Consider the following 15,600-nt stretch of genomic DNA (forward strand, 5'->3'; position numbering starts at 1 on the left):
TAGTTCTTCTTATTTCATTGAATGAAAGTTCTTCTTAGTTCTTCTTATTTCATTGAATGAAACTTGTTATATTTCTCAATTTACTTGTTATATGATTTTCTTAATTGCACTTTTAGTTCTTCTTAGTTCTTCTTATTTCTCAATTTTGCGATTTTTTTTTTGTAGTGGCCGGGGTTTGAACCCCGGACCTTTGCATGTTTTATGCATTGTCCCAACCAACTGAGTCAAACTCACGATGATCAATTTTACGATTTTGAACACTCTAAGTTCATTTTACTTCGTGTAATATTAAACCACCTTATTTTAATTGTGCGATTTTTGCCCATAGTTTATCCTTTTTTTTTTCTTTCTATATTACAAGTCAAAATTTAATATATTTTATATTTAAAAGACTATTTAGATTTAAATAACTTATAATATATTTTGACTAAAAGACTTTTTATTAACTATAATAAATGATCTTTCAAATTTTTACTATTTTCCTGTTCAAAAAAATATAAGATCTTTAAAAAAAACTTTAATATATTTTATTAGATTTTTTTTTTTGGGAAATATATTTTATTAGATTTTGTTAATGATGTTTTTATTATATAATTTATTTTTTAGGGAGTGGTGTATGACAAAAGATTTCTTATGTCAGCCGATTGTAGAAAACTTGTAAGATTAGAAGGAACAACATTGTGATCTGATATTATATTCAGGTAATAATTTTATGCTTTATCTTTTTTTTTTTCTTCTTCCGATTATGTTAGAAAACTCATTGGAACCCTCTAATTTCAGTTTCTCAATCGTGTGATTTTAAACAACCTTATTTTAATTGTGCTATCTGGAAGCATAATACTAATGGTGATCTAACCTTATGTGATTTATATGCCTTCAAAAACCAACCTACATTGGGCCAGGAACATTTGGAACAAAGATATCCCTCCTTAAGGATCTCTTTACTCATGATAGACTAGAGATGCCTAATTAGGTTTTTGAATGTCTAGGAGGTATTGGCTTTTGTCCTCGTCCTTTTGTATTTCCTCTCTTTCTTTTTATATATAACATTTTGAGGTAGCAGTTCTTTGATGCTCCTCCTTTTTGGTTTAAAAAAAAGTACAGGCTGCCTCATAAACGACGTTTTGTCCATGAACACAACAATCATCACGAAAAGACCTCCTGCACACATTGTCGCATCTCGGAGCAGCAACCTGAATCTTTCCCATGGGTAACCTTTCTTCTTTTAGCACAATTCCCTGCAAAATCCACCATTGCACAATATAATAAAATTAAAAGTCTGCAAACATAATTGTAAAGTTTCAAATTGTCATTGATCAAAAAACACGAAGACTTATTTTCATTTTCTAAAGGCTAAATAAGTCTGTGTGTTTCTTCTCAATGCGAAAGGAAAAACCAAGAAAAGAACGAGTCATACATACATTTCTAGGATTCTTTTGAACAATTTCAGCTGCTTTTTTATTTGACAATAACTCCCAAAGTCCATTAAAAGCAAAATATAATAAATTTATCAGTATCTGTTAAAACTCTAGTATGCTATATTCACCAATCATCTAACCTAACCCATTTTTTCACTTTTATACCACCTATTATAGATTATTAAAAAAAAAGAGTAAGTCATTAAATTGTTCTTTGTTTTTGTAAGTCACTTATAAATTAATGAACGACTCTATTAATATTTTAAACTAGTCTTTGTCTTTGTCAAAAGTTTTTCAATTAAATTCTTCATCATGTGACAAAAACATAAAATAGTGGCGTAATTGAGAAACATTTGACAAATACAAAGACTAATTTGAAATATTAATAAAGTCAAAGATTAATTTGAAAGTGACTTACAAAGACAAGGACCAATAAGATGGTTTACTAAAAAAAAAAATCCATTTTTCAAATTTATTGAATAACATGACTCATTCCAAGAGGACTAACATGACTCACAATATTTATCACTAAATCAACCATTTAGAGTTAAAAGATTAAAAAGTTGGGGAAAAAAGAGAGATTAATTTATATGCAATGTCAGTGAAATATTTTTTTACAAACACATCCAACAAAATGTTGTCACATCATTTAGTGAATTAAAAAACATGACTTTGTCATACCTTAATAAATGACGTGGCAAGTGGCAACATATAGTTGGATTGATGTATACAACTTTTTTATATTGACGGTGTACATAAATTAAACTCAAAAGAACAATAGATTTAATTCAATATCCTTTTAAAAAAAATTGATTGGATTTAATACATATATGATTTTTTTTTTGACAATACAAGTGCGATTTTTTTTAATGACACATGAGTTTTATTTAGCAAAAAGAATACCCAAATGAAGCCTTCAGAGGGGTTCATTTAGCCAAACAATATTGGACTCAATGGTTAGTCAAGTAGTGGGCCACACCCATCAAGCAATACAACATCATAAAAATTTAAAGAGTGTTACTTTTCCTACCCTATGCTTTTCCTCGCGCGCCCTATTTTTTTCCAATTTTACCCCTAGTCCGGATTTCGTATTCCGGAATGTATTGTTAGTATTCTTCAGATGTTTCCGGATTTTATAATCCGGAATGTTATTTTAGCAGAACTTTTGCAATTTTAAGCTCTACAATTCGTAAAATAAAATACGAATAAAATAAAAAACATAAATAAAAAGACACAAACATAAAAACAACTCATTTTATTAATATATGAACAATACATTACAATAATTTTCAAGCTTTTAAGCTTATAACATAAGATCCTAAATCTATTTCTAATCTCCTAAGAGCCTAATTCTAATCTCCTAAGTGCCAAACCACTGGTATGTGATGGGACATACCAGTAGTTTGCCTATTGGAGGAAAACCGGAGGAGGAGGGAAGAGGAGGGCGGGAAGAAGAAACAAATGCCCCTGAGGGAGGTGGGGGGTGCTCAGACTTACGCCCCGACAGGCGAAGCTAATAACCACACTGACCCACATGACCCTCAGATGAACCGCCCTTCTTTGCAGCGCGGTTCCATCCTCATTGACCGTTCATACAAACCCTGAAAGTTTTCAACGAGGCCCTTATCTATGAAAGGCCAACGATGGAAAACCATGGTTGTAGAAGGAACAAGAGGAGGAGAGGGATGGTGTGAGAAATGGTGGGGTTTGGAAGGGTATTTATAGGGAGGGGTGGGTGAAAAATGGTTGGGAAGCCATAAATGCAGTCAAAAAACATGGTAAAAAACGTTTTTTTGACTTGACCACCGACAAAAACGTGTGGTGCAGACCACCGGCCATGGCACTGGCGCGTTCCTGAATATACAATCCGGAATGAACCTTTGAATTCTGGAATATATTTTCCGGATTAATGCGATTATGGTGAATGAGGAGAATGTTTGCACTTTTTTTGTAGGGCTAAGGACATTCCGGAATGTATAATCCGGAACGCTTCAGCATTGAATTCTTTTGAAAGAGAGCTTGGATTCTTTTGAAAGAGAGCCATCAATGTGGGTTTGGACGGTTACAACCACTAACACGTTTTCATTGACTGTATTAATGACCTAGGACTTGTTTAAGGCTATAAAAAGGCTTCCATCTTCAACAAATACCTTCATTCTTCACTTCACCTCTTTTCTTCCATTCTCTTCAAATTTTTTAAGTTTTGTAGGAGTGTTTGTGGTGTCATGGTCATTGTTGACCGTTCCTATGAACCCTGCAATTGCATTGCAGCTTGTGTGGGGTTCATATAACGGTCAACAGAGACCTTTGACATCAAAGAAAGACACAAAATATTCATATCGTCTTCGTTCGGATTTTATTTTCCGGACATCTCTTCACCTCTTTTCTTCAATTTTCTTCAAATGTTTTTAGTTTTTTAGGGGTGTCGGTGGTGTCATGGTCATTGTTGACCGTTCATATGAACCCTGCAATAACATTTCAGCTTGTGTGGGGTTCATATAACGGTCAACAGAGACCCTTGACATCAAAGAAAGACACAAAAAGCGCACAACAAATGGTCCGGAGTTTGTTTTCCGGAAGTTACTAACAATCTGGTTCGGAAAACATAATCCGGACCAGAGGTATTTTTGGAATTTTTACAGGGCGCACGAAAAGGCAGTAGGGTGTGAAAAGTAATACTCAAATTTAAATGCAAAATAGTTCTGCCCCAAAGCCCTAGCAAAAACCTAATGAAGCTCCTTCCATTTTGTACTGAATTAATTAATGCCTCGCGGTAAAATCCTAGGGTTTTTTTACTGTGGTAATGACTGTTTAACCCTTTGGTGTGTGTTTGGTCAGCAATGTGAATTGGTTTGAAAACTGCAAAATACAATTAGCCAACAGAAGTAGGGGTGAGCAGATTTTCATCACCCGCCCGAAAACCGAGTAAACCGAATAGACCGAGTGAACATTCGGGTGAGTCAGTTCGGGCCTCGGGTTATTAAATTTAAAAAATCAAGTTGGCACGGTTAACCGTGGTCGGATTCGGATTATAAAAATAAATCTATCGAAACCCGTAACCGACCGAACTTTACAGTATTATTAATATTATGCTTATTTATGTCGTATAATATACTATATATTATGTCTCATCAATGCTGATAAAGTGTGGAGTAGTACAATAACAGCCTGTACACCTATAGGCTATACCTTGAAAACTCTCACCAACCCAGTACAATTACTGCACACTATATTTAATATTATTGAAAACAGTAACATGTTCTTTCTATTCCAATAAAATATGAACATATATTCTTCCTTCAAAAAAAGACGTTGTTGTCACCTACATAGCTTCTGCTATCACCGTTTTCATCACACCCATTTCCAGTTCATGTTTTTTAAAGCACAAACTCAGATCTATTACTCTTAAATGTGAACATTAGCTTCTTCAGTTCTTCTTTGTCTCTCAGAACTCTTACCCGTATATATCCGACCGACTCACCCGCTACCCGAACGAACCGATACCCGACGAAGCCGAACAAAGAAACGGACGGAAATAGCTGAGACATTGTGCTTGTCGGTTGTTGGTTGGAATGGAGCTTTCACCCCGAACCCGACCGAACCCGACCGGTGCTCAGTCCTAAACAGAAGTAAAGGGTTGGTTTCAGAACAGAAAATTGAACAATTGGAGTAAAGGGTCGGTTTCAGAACATAACAGAAGAACATGTTCTTACTTCCTCTTCTCTCATCAATTCATTTTCATTTTTCTCTTCAACCCCCTCTCTCTCCCATACCGCAGCTTATTCTTCCCCTCCTCCCAATCCATTTTCAATTTTCTCCCCAGAAACCTAAACACTCTCTCCCATACAGTTTCAATCTCCAATTTTTTTTTGAACAAGTTCAATCTCCAATTTTAGCTCACAATCAAACAAAATCATTATAATTTGTTTTTCATTTTATGAATCAATTCTTAAAATTGGAGTAACTGGTAAGTTTCAAGCATTTGGGGTTCCATTTATCTCTAATTCCCTTGCTGGGTTTTTGTTTTCAAAATCATTTCAGCCATCCACAATCTTCTTTCACGATTGTGTTGTTTTGTTTGACACATGACTGATTTTATTCTATTTTGAAGTCCTGGTTTTGTTTGGTGACAGGTTTTGTTTGAGACATGACTGATTCACGCTCTCTCTTTTTGTTCCTAAACAGTTTGAGAGGTAATGATGTTCTGCATAATTTGTTTGCGTTTTGTTATAGTTGAATTTGGTTTGTAGTAATTTTGATATAAATATATGACCCTTTTGTTTGGGTTGTTTTGTTTCATTTATTATTTTGAGGTTCTGTTATAGTGATAAGTTTGAAGGAGAATCGTGAGATTGAAAGCGAGAAGAGAATCCCGCATCAAAGGAAGTTAAGGTAATGATATATTAATGATTGGTTATATTTTGCTTGCTATAAATACATAGATGAATAAATTCAGTGGCTTGCCTTCATCTGATTTTGCTTGCTGTTGAAATTTTGGATCAAGAATTTGAAAATTGTCTTCATATGTTTTACACCTACACACATACTTTGAGTATAATTTTCATCTGTTGCTCATTGTGTTACCAATCTGTTAACTCGATTTGCTTCAGCTATATTGGTATGCTACTGCTATAATAAAGCTAGAACATGAGATTTTTTTAAGTGATGCATGCCTCAATTGCAGGGTTTATGTTAGTTTTAATAGTTTGTTAGTTGTTTGTATGTGTGATCCTTTTGTCCGTGTTAGCATAAATAATATATGAAAATTAGTTTTTTTTTTAATTTTTAAATTTATATTGGTTGAATTGACGGTAAAGCATAACGTAGGAGCTTCATTGCGTGTGATTTTTACAGGTTCAATTGTATTGGAGCAACTCAAATACGTCAATCATCTGTATCAAATTCGAAGTCTCACTTAGGTATAGCATTTTTCTCTTGCCTATGTTCCCTATTTTGTGCATTCAAGACATATCACAAAATTTGACCGAATTCAGTCCCAGTTTCTTACAGATTTTCAGGTTGTCTCTTATCCGTGCATTCATATCCTGTAACTTCGGTTTTCTTTTATGGACTTTGGATGAGTACTTATTTGTGTGTATTTATTGTTCCTAGGCTTGCTAATATTGTTTTGTGAAATGTAATGTTGGTTCCTCTGTTTTCTATGCCTATTGTTTTCCATCTCCTCTCAAGGTGAGAGGAAGGAACCATAATGCCTTCCTCTTATTTGGAGTTATCTTCTTTTGACGACAGAAAATCTAATACTCCCTCTGTTTCAAAATGAGTGTCGTTTTAGGTGTTTATACACATATTAAGAAATGAAATGATTAAAAGAAAGAGAATGGTTATTTTACCAAATTATCCTTATTAACTATTGGTTAGTTTTAAAAGTAATACTTTGGAAGTAGTGTGCAGAGTATTAATTGGAGGGAACAATTGAAAAGAAAAAGTTATTATTGCATTGGAAACTGAAAGTGACATTCATTTTGAAACAATTTTTTTTTTGCTAAAGCGACACTCATTTTGAAACGGAGGGAGTATTATAAAATACAATACATTGATTATGTGAAACTTTATGCAGTTAATTTGATTTTACAAACCATTGTTGTCGGTTTATTACATGCTGCTCCCAAACCATTGTTCGATTGGGGTGAGTGGTGGTGGCTGTTATAGGTGTTGTTTTCGCGGTATTTCTGCTGTTTTTTATGCTGATTTTTCTGTCCTGTTTTAGCCTCTGCGCTGCTGTGTTTCGGCTATCTTTGTGTTGTTGTTTCGGCTGCCACATGACAGGAGAGGTGTTGACAGCTTAGGAGCGCTGTGTGTGGTGTTTTTAGGTGTTTTTCAGCAGGTTTTATCAGGCCTTTCCCCATCTGTTTTTGTGGTTCTGCATGGGTTAGTCTTGCTGTGCTGTTTAGCACATCCGCGCGTAATATCTGTTGTCCCGTTTAGCACTTCTTGTGCCGGGTAATTTATCAATATATATGCTGATTCAAAAAAAAAAAGGTCTGGAAGGTCAAATACAAACCTCAATTGTAAATGCTACATATTATGCAAGAGAAGCACTTTCATTCAATTTAAGCAGCATGAGGTTAGTATCAAACTCTTATTCTTTCGACATGCATATCAAATAGTTTGAAGCTTTTTATTTATAGTACTTTCAATTTCAAATAAGATTAGTTCAATGCTGGATTGTCAAGAGTTGCATGCATACCATGTAGGCATGCGATTGCTGCTATACGTTTAAAGGAGGATGACCCAGAAAATTATGTTCATAGGTACTATAGGATTGAGAAATATAGAGTGTTACAGTCAAGGCATTACACCTATCAATGGACAGAACATGTGGCCCAAAACTAACTATCTTGATATTCTGCCACCTGCTTACAAGCGTGGTCCTGATAGGCCAAAAAAATTGAGGAGGAGGGAGCCAGATGAAACCACAAGTACAAATAGGCGGAGTAGGACAAGAACTACAAATAGGTGTAATGTGTGCTGGGAATATGGTCACAATGCTAGGACATGTAAGAAGGGAAAAAAAAAAAAAAGAAGTTGCTAAGGAGTCAGAAATTGCACCTGACAATCAGAATAGCGGACTAGCTGCTGTAGAGTTGGCAACACAAGGGAGCCAAACTGTTGCACAAAAAAAATGGTAAATTTCTTATTCTCTTCGAATAAATATATTTCACATACCACATTAATTTTACATAATAAACCTGTTTGTATGACTAATTAGGGGAGACCCAAGGGTCCTGCTAAGAAGAATGACAAACCAAAGGGACCAAGTCAGAAAAATATTAAAAAAGGGAAACATGGTGATGGTGAGAGAGTTTCTGATCCAAAACCTACTGAAGTTGTTGCTGAAGCACCACTTCAAGAAACTACTGTTAATATATCCAAAAGGGTACATTTTAATAAATTTTTCCATCAACATTTTACTATATACTATCTGCTAATGCATGTATGTATTTAATCAGGGGAGACCTAAGGAACCTGCATCAAAGTCTGTCAAATCAAAGGGACCAAATCATAAAAAGCCTAAAAAAGGACCTGTTGATGTAGTTGTTACTGATGTTGCTGTTGCTAATGGAGAAGTTAATAACAAGCCTTATGTTGAAGTGCCTGCAACTGAAGTGGATGCAGCTGATGTGCTTCCTGTTAAGAGGAGTTTAATTTGACATAATGACTATGAAGCCTATGAGACTGTGCTTTTATTTTGGATATATGACTAATTTGTAACTGAAACTATTTTGGGATTGTAAGGTTGTTTTGTGGTCGTATTAACTCAATTAGGGATGTTAAACTTATGACATGTTTAATAGGCATGCTTTTGCAACCTCCTTGGTGCCGTGGTGCTGTAAAACTTATGTTAGACACCCATTTTGATTGTGGAGATTAATTAGTTTTACTTTAAAATGCTTCTTGACTTGAAAAATTTACAAGGTTATGCTGATAATAAGTGCCAATGTCAATTACAGGTTATAACAACAAATTTAAAACATTTTCACGTTATGTTGAAAACTCACGCCAAAAAAAAACTCACGCCAATTTACAGGTTCGGTTAAATTTTTGTGAACCGCATAGGACATGTCAAAATTTTGTATATCCATACTAGGTTTTTTAATTGTCATAGATACCAAAAAGGTCATAATTTAGAGTGAAAAAGAAATGATTTAAGTAATAAAAGTTTATTTTTTAGGGAAAAAAATCAACTATATTAAAACGAAAAAATCCTTAAAAAAATCTGACGTGTCGTGCTTTGCTGGCACTGCCACATGGCAATCCGTTAGTCAACAGGTAGTTGACCTAACTTTAGGGACAAAAACCAAAACGGAAAATTAAGGAGGGACGAAAACATGTGATTTTATTTTATAGGGACGAAAACCAAAATTCCTTAATTTTATTGGGACGAAAAACTTATTTAACCCTAACAAATATCACACGCTGCAACTTTATGTTTTTCATTTAAAATAAAGTCCATACGATGCTTCTATATGTTTCTCATCATTAACCCGTGCGGTAGCACGGGTCGGCAACTAGTAGGGTACAATTGTTGACCAACTTTGCGTCAGATACAAGAAAAATCTTTAAAACCCTAACCCCTAATCTTTGATTCACTAAACCTTAATCTCTTCCAACCACTCCCTCACCGGCACCACCAACTCTCTTCCTTGAAGAGACACCACTGTGTCACCGGCCATAGACACACCTCGGGGAATTAGATGAAGGAAGAAACATAATTAAACATGGAGTCTGACAGCATACAAAGTTACACATTAATTTGTCAAATAGTATTAATTGACCTTTATTATTATTTTTTTTGAAGGATTTAATTGACCTTTATTAGTAGTAGTAGTATTATTATAAGGGTCATACTAACTTTAACTTGTGCCCTTGTGGCACAAGTTAAGGAGCTTAAAATATAATTAAGTAATACATTTTAGACTCTTTCTAGTCTCATCCCATATAATTCCAGTTACACCTAAATTTACTTAAAATTTTACAATAATACCGAAATCGCCCTCTCCATGTAAAATTCTGAAAACCCCTTTTTCACGATCATTCTGAACCTTCACCCTCTTTCACCCACAAACCAGCATAGATGTGCAACCAAGATCAAAGATAGAATCAACGTCTTTTTCATTGATCAATACTTTATTCATAAGGGTTAGTGAATTTCATGAATTTCATATTGAAGAGTTTCTATTTATTTCTTGTTTGTTGTGTGTTTTCTTGTTTTGTTACGAGATATGCATGTGTGGAGCAACATATAAGGTAGACGAGAATTTAGATTAAGTAGGTGTCATTTTGGTAAAGTAATGTAACGTTATTTAATATTACATCTCAATTATTAGTGTAAACGTAGTTTGATTTTACTTAGACATTATTACTCACATGACAGGTTAGTGTAAATTCAGTTTACGTATGTACAATTACTCACTATGATAGGTAATTATAAATTCAGTTTATGTATGTACAATTACTCATTATGAGATGTTGGTGTAAATTCAGTTTACGTAGGTTAGTGTAAATTCATTTTACGCATGTCCAATTACTCGCTATGAGAGGTCAGTGTAAATTCAGTTTACGTATGTACAATTACTCATTATGAGAGGTTAGTGTAAATTAAGTTTGTGTATGTACAACACGTGTGAACAAATTTATACATACACACACACATAAGCTTAATTGACTTAATTTATGTAAACTCAGTTTACATTAACTACGTAAGCTAAGTTTACGTAGTTTAAAAAACTACTATCTTTATGTCAATTTTACATTTATTTTTCCTCTCCAGTAAACGAACCTTAAAGAAGAAGAAAATGTTGACGCAGTTATCAATTATGTGAAACTCACAATTAGTAGATTTTAGGGTTTGAATGATTAAGCGAGACATGCGATGAATGGGTTTTTGATTAAATTGAAATGTGTGTTTCAGTTAAAGGGTATATTGGTCATTCTGGGATCTAACTTGGGTTTTTTGGGGTATGAGTAGTATCTGTCTAAATTTTATATTGAAAAAATAAGGGTTAAATATGTTTTTGGTCCCTATAAATATGTCAACTTTTTATTTTAGTCCATCTAAAAAATTTCTTCAACTTTTAGTTCCTAAAAACTTTTCCATCTTCACTTTTGGTCCCACTTTTAAAGTAAACTCATATGTAGAATTCATGTTTTTGAATACAATTTTGCAAAAAAATTCATAATATTATAAGAATCTCTCCCCAAAAAAAATTGAATTGTTAAATAAAACATTAATTTTTATAATTTTGATGGTTAAAAATTCATATTTAATTTATGTTTTGTTAAAAAATTCTTTTCTTTTTTTTTTCTTCAATATTCTACACATTTCATTAAAAATATATAAAAATTAACTTAAAAATAGGAGCCAAAAGTAGTGATTGAAAAATTTATAGGGACTAAAAGTTGAAGGAAACTTTTAGAGGGACTAAAATGAAAAGTTGATATATTTATAGAACCAAAAACATATTTAACACAAAAAATAACTTTTTAAATTTTTAAGACATTGGATGCACAATTTCCAAAAAAAAAACTTTCACATTTGGTTTTTTAACTTATGCACCAGGGGAACTGAAACTGCATAAGGTAATTTATACGCTTATATAATTAAGGATATTTAAGTATATTTTAATTTTCCCTAAAAAAAGAATATTTTAATTTATTCATGAGTATCGATGCATGTACCATTAATTCCGCATTTGTATACATGTATCGTTAATTCCGCATTCATTTTCATAAAAAAAACGAGTAATTGAAATATCCGTTTGCTTTATCTTTTATTCATTAAACTACTCGCTCCATGTTCGTGATGAATTTTATATGTGATACAAGTTTTTGTTTTCTTCTTTTTCATCCCTAATATTAGCAAAAAAATTTTAGGTCAAGATAATATTAGCAAGTTAATTACCAACCCTTAGTTAAAAGATTAAAAACTCTAAAACAAGAAAAATAGATTGATTATTTTTTTGAAGGAGAATTCTTTTGTTGTTGTTAGAAAATAGATTGTATTTAATATATATTGAAATTTATATGGTCAAAAAGAATAACCAAATCCAATAGAAATGGTAAAAATAGATGCTCAAGAGTTGCTAACCATGTATGCTCAAGAGTCGCTAACCCTAATCTCCCACAACCCTATAAGCTTGTTATGTACAGTCACCGGCACCTTCCCTGACGGTGATCAAACATGAAGTCTAACAGAACATGAAGGGGAATGTGTCGTAAGAATGCCGAAATCGCAAATGCAGATGCGATTGAATTCTGATGTAGAGGGCTAAGAGAGATTGAGAAAAATTAAACAATGCGGGAACGAAGTATGAACTGTGAGAACCCTACTTACTACTCCCTCCGTTTCTTTTTAAGTGTCTATTTAGAGTGAATTTATCGTTCCTATTTAACTGTCTTTTTGGTATTTTAAGGGTACGATTTGTCAATTATACCATTTGTCAATTACTTTTATCTTTTTTAGTAAAACTAATTAATGCTATCTATTTGGAAAATTAAAGTTTGTTTTTTTAAACAAAGTTTGTTTGTTTTTTTAAACAAAATTTGTTTCTTGTTATCTTCAAATTTAAACAAAATTTTGTTCCAAACAATGGTTTCAAGAAGAGTTAAAATTCTATAAATAAGATGAGTAACAATTGTTAAAAATCTCAAGTGTGACTCTTACATTAGTTTAATCTATTCCATTAATTCCACATCCATATTCATGAAAAACGAGTAATTAAAATATCGGTTTACTTTATCTTTTACTTCCGCTCTTTTTATTGCGCTAACCTTTGAAAATTATGAACGGTGTTTTTTTTATGGAATTTTGATTAAAACTAAAAATATACTCCCTCCGTTCCTTTTTAAGTGTCGTTTTAGAATTTTAACACAAAAATAGCGAAGTGTATTTTTGCACACTTTTTCCTATTATACCCTCATTTTAATCCACTATTAATTTTCTATTTTTTTGCACACACTTTATCTTTCCAATAAATTTAATATGTAACAAACAATTGTTAGTTACTACTCTCTTTCTCCATCAAATTCCTATTTTTTTGCGCGCTTTATCTTTCTCTCATAACAAACAATTTTCAATTTTCTAAATATTATGCATATCTATTGAAATTTTTAACAAGTACTACTCATGTTATTTATAGAATTTTAACTCTTCATGGAACTATTATCATAGATAACAAAATTTTGTTTAAATTTGAAGATAACAAGAAACAAATTTCGTTTTTTTTTTGAAGAATAAAAAATGGAATATATTAATAACAACGATGAATCCTCTTTAGTACAAGGTGTACTAAAGAAGTCACCGCAAAGAACAAGCAGTCACTGTATAATTACAAAAAACAAATCAGTCGATACCCAAACAAAGTAACGGGTCCGACCACCATCTATTTGTGCCATAAACAAAATTGGCCTTATGTGCTTTCAGCCACCACAAAGAATTATACTTCACCACAAACAAATTTCGTTTTAAAACAAAACAAACAAACTTTGTTTAAAAAAACAAACTTTAGTTTTCCAAATATATAGCATTAATTAGTTTTATTGAAAAATATAAAAATAATTGACAAAGGGTATAATTGACAAATCATACCCTTAAAATACCAAAACGACAGTTAAATAGGAACGGAAAATTCACCCTAAAAAGACACTTAAAAAGGAACGGAGGGAGTAACTGTTTGTTGCTTTCAAGTCATAACAAACAAAACTAACATTATATATTTCAATGACACCAACAATATAACAAAAAAATATAATCTAAATACAATTTTTGCTATAGAAAAAGTTGTTTAAGGGTACAATTGAGATAATGAAAATGTAAATATAATTATACTCATCTAGTTTGTTACACTTTTTAAATGATAAAGGAATAAAATCAGACTATATATATATATTCATATTGTGTTTATTACATTTTTTTTAATATTTAAATTTATTCTTGTATGTTTGTTATATTTGTTATTTGTATTGCAAATTGAGGGCATTTTTGAAAGGAAAAAGTTAACCCAAAAGAGCTGAAAGAGATTCTTTTTTGTATATATAGTATAGAAGTATATATTTATTAAACTACTCGCTCCATGTTTTTTTTAGGGATACTCGCTCCATGTTCGTGATGAATTTTATATGCGAATACAAGTTTTTTGGTTTCTTCTTTTTGATCCCTAATATTAGCAAGTTTTTTTTTTAGGTCAAGATAATATTAGAATTTTTTTTTTTGAAAGAAAGTATAATATTAGCAAGTTACCAACCCTTAGTTCAAAGATTAAAAACTCTAAATCAAGAAAAATAGATTGATTTTTTTTTGAAGGAGAATTTTTTTGTTGTTGTTAGAAAATAGATTATATTTAATAATATATAATAATATATATATTGAAATTTATATGGTCAAAAAGAATAACCAAATCCAATAGAAATGGTAAAAATAGATGCTCAAGAGTTGCTAACCTAGCGTTGTTGTCGCAAACCCTAATCTCCCACAACCCTATAAGCTTGTTACGTACAGTCACTGGCACCTTCCCTGACGGTGATCAAACATGAAGTCTGACAGAACACGAAGCGGAATGTGCGGTAAGAATGCCGAAATCGAAGACATTTTCCACAACAAGATCCCAGAACCAGTGATAACTCACATTCTCTCTTTCCTTCCAACCAAAGACGCTGTTCGCACTTCTGTCTTATCCAAAACATGGGAACACCGTTGGACTTTCCTCACCAAACTCTCCTTGGACGATTATTATCAAAATGATTCAACCATGGATCAATTTGTTAGGCTTCGAAGAACACGAAACTTTGTTAGGTTTGTTAATAGAGCTCTTACTATTTCTGATGGTATAAGCATGGACAACTTTTCTCTTTCCCTCTTTGGAATGTATGAAACATCACTTTTAGATACATGGTTCTCTAACATCTTCAATCGAAGACGAGTTAAAACTCTTCGAATCCATTCACATTTTGAACTCTCAATGTCTGGTTTTGTATCTCATTCTCTTTTCAAAAACTCCATGTTAGTTGAAGAGTTAGAATTGCTCACTGATTCGATTTCCACCATCAAAGTTCCCAGCAAGCCCATGACAATTAAAGAATTGGAAATCCTCACTCATTCAATCTCTCTCTGTGATGTTCCCACCCCCGTCAAATCTATTCGCTTTGAAAACCTAAAACTTCTCAAATTGTGTGGAATCAATTTTAAAAATGACTCACCCAAATCCCCTCACTCTATTCTGCTTAGTTTCCCACTCCTAGCAAAATTTGAGGCCAAAAACTGTGCTTGGTTTCGTAAAGAATCTGCTGTCTTTGTAATTGCGCCTCTACTTCAAAGCATTTTCATTCAACATGACGTTCGCATGCCATATGAGCATAGCTTCTCTTGTATCTCTTTCTGTTGAGGAAATGGCCTTGGTTAGTGGGAGAACTGTGAAAAGATGATCGCAAATCTGTTGAGGAAATGGTTTTCGGAGATGATAACTTAAATTTCCCGAAGTTAAATGCAATGATGCAACCTAAATCCTCTCCCCCACACCAATTTGAGCACATTGAATATGTTCAAATTAATTAAGTGTGAAATTAATTACCATTTCCAAGATATTCAAAATTAACAAAATTGAGTAAAATTTAAAAACAGTGTACAGCATTTCAGAATACTTTTGCACTTTCATTTCCAAAACAA

The 15,600-nt window shown here is 32.7% G+C and overlaps 2 protein-coding genes across 10 annotated transcripts; both read left to right on the forward strand.

Annotated features, from left to right (window-relative positions):
* Window positions 1-4,625: 4,625 nt before the first annotated feature.
* LOC146909718 (uncharacterized) lies at window positions 4,626-8,828 on the forward strand. 9 transcript variants are annotated; one of them, XM_085728158.1, is made up of 8 exons: window positions 4,626-5,123; window positions 5,552-5,611; window positions 5,732-5,810; window positions 6,273-6,337; window positions 6,997-7,065; window positions 7,147-7,503; window positions 7,634-8,064; window positions 8,390-8,828. In XM_085728158.1, exons 2-6 carry the CDS (start codon window positions 5,566-5,568, stop codon window positions 7,200-7,202), a joined length of 315 nt encoding a protein of 104 aa, XP_085584284.1. In that variant the 5' UTR covers window positions 4,626-5,123; window positions 5,552-5,565; the 3' UTR covers window positions 7,203-7,503; window positions 7,634-8,064; window positions 8,390-8,828. The 9 variants fall into 9 exon arrangements, 6 of the variants coding, with proteins under 6 accessions (XP_085584284.1, XP_085584285.1, XP_085584283.1 ...); XM_085728159.1 differs by having other exon boundaries at window positions 5,744-5,810; XM_085728157.1 differs by lacking the exon at window positions 4,626-5,123 and adding an exon at window positions 5,172-5,385.
* A 5,564-nt stretch (window positions 8,829-14,392) lies between these two features.
* LOC146909719 (F-box/FBD/LRR-repeat protein At3g14710-like) lies at window positions 14,393-15,319 on the forward strand. The gene has a single exon (XM_085729375.1). It carries the CDS (start codon window positions 14,468-14,470, stop codon window positions 15,317-15,319), a length of 852 nt encoding a protein of 283 aa, XP_085585501.1. The 5' UTR covers window positions 14,393-14,467.
* Window positions 15,320-15,600: the final 281 nt, after the last annotated feature.

This window comes from Medicago sativa, chromosome 7 (assembly GCF_051527215.1).
Source record: "Medicago sativa cultivar Bolivia chromosome 7, Bolivia_mono, whole genome shotgun sequence".
In the NCBI taxonomy this organism is placed as follows: domain Eukaryota; kingdom Viridiplantae; phylum Streptophyta; class Magnoliopsida; order Fabales; family Fabaceae; genus Medicago; species Medicago sativa.

Coding starts and splice junctions, on each gene's coding strand:
- LOC146909718 (XM_085728156.1), top strand. Junction 8,317..8,389: donor CTGTTAATATATCCAAAAGG/GTACATTTTAAT, acceptor GTATTTAATCAG/GGGAGACCTAAGGAACCTGC.
- LOC146909719 (XM_085729375.1), top strand. CDS start 14,468: ATGAAGTCTGACAGAACACGAAGCGGAATGTGCGGTAAGAATGCCGAA.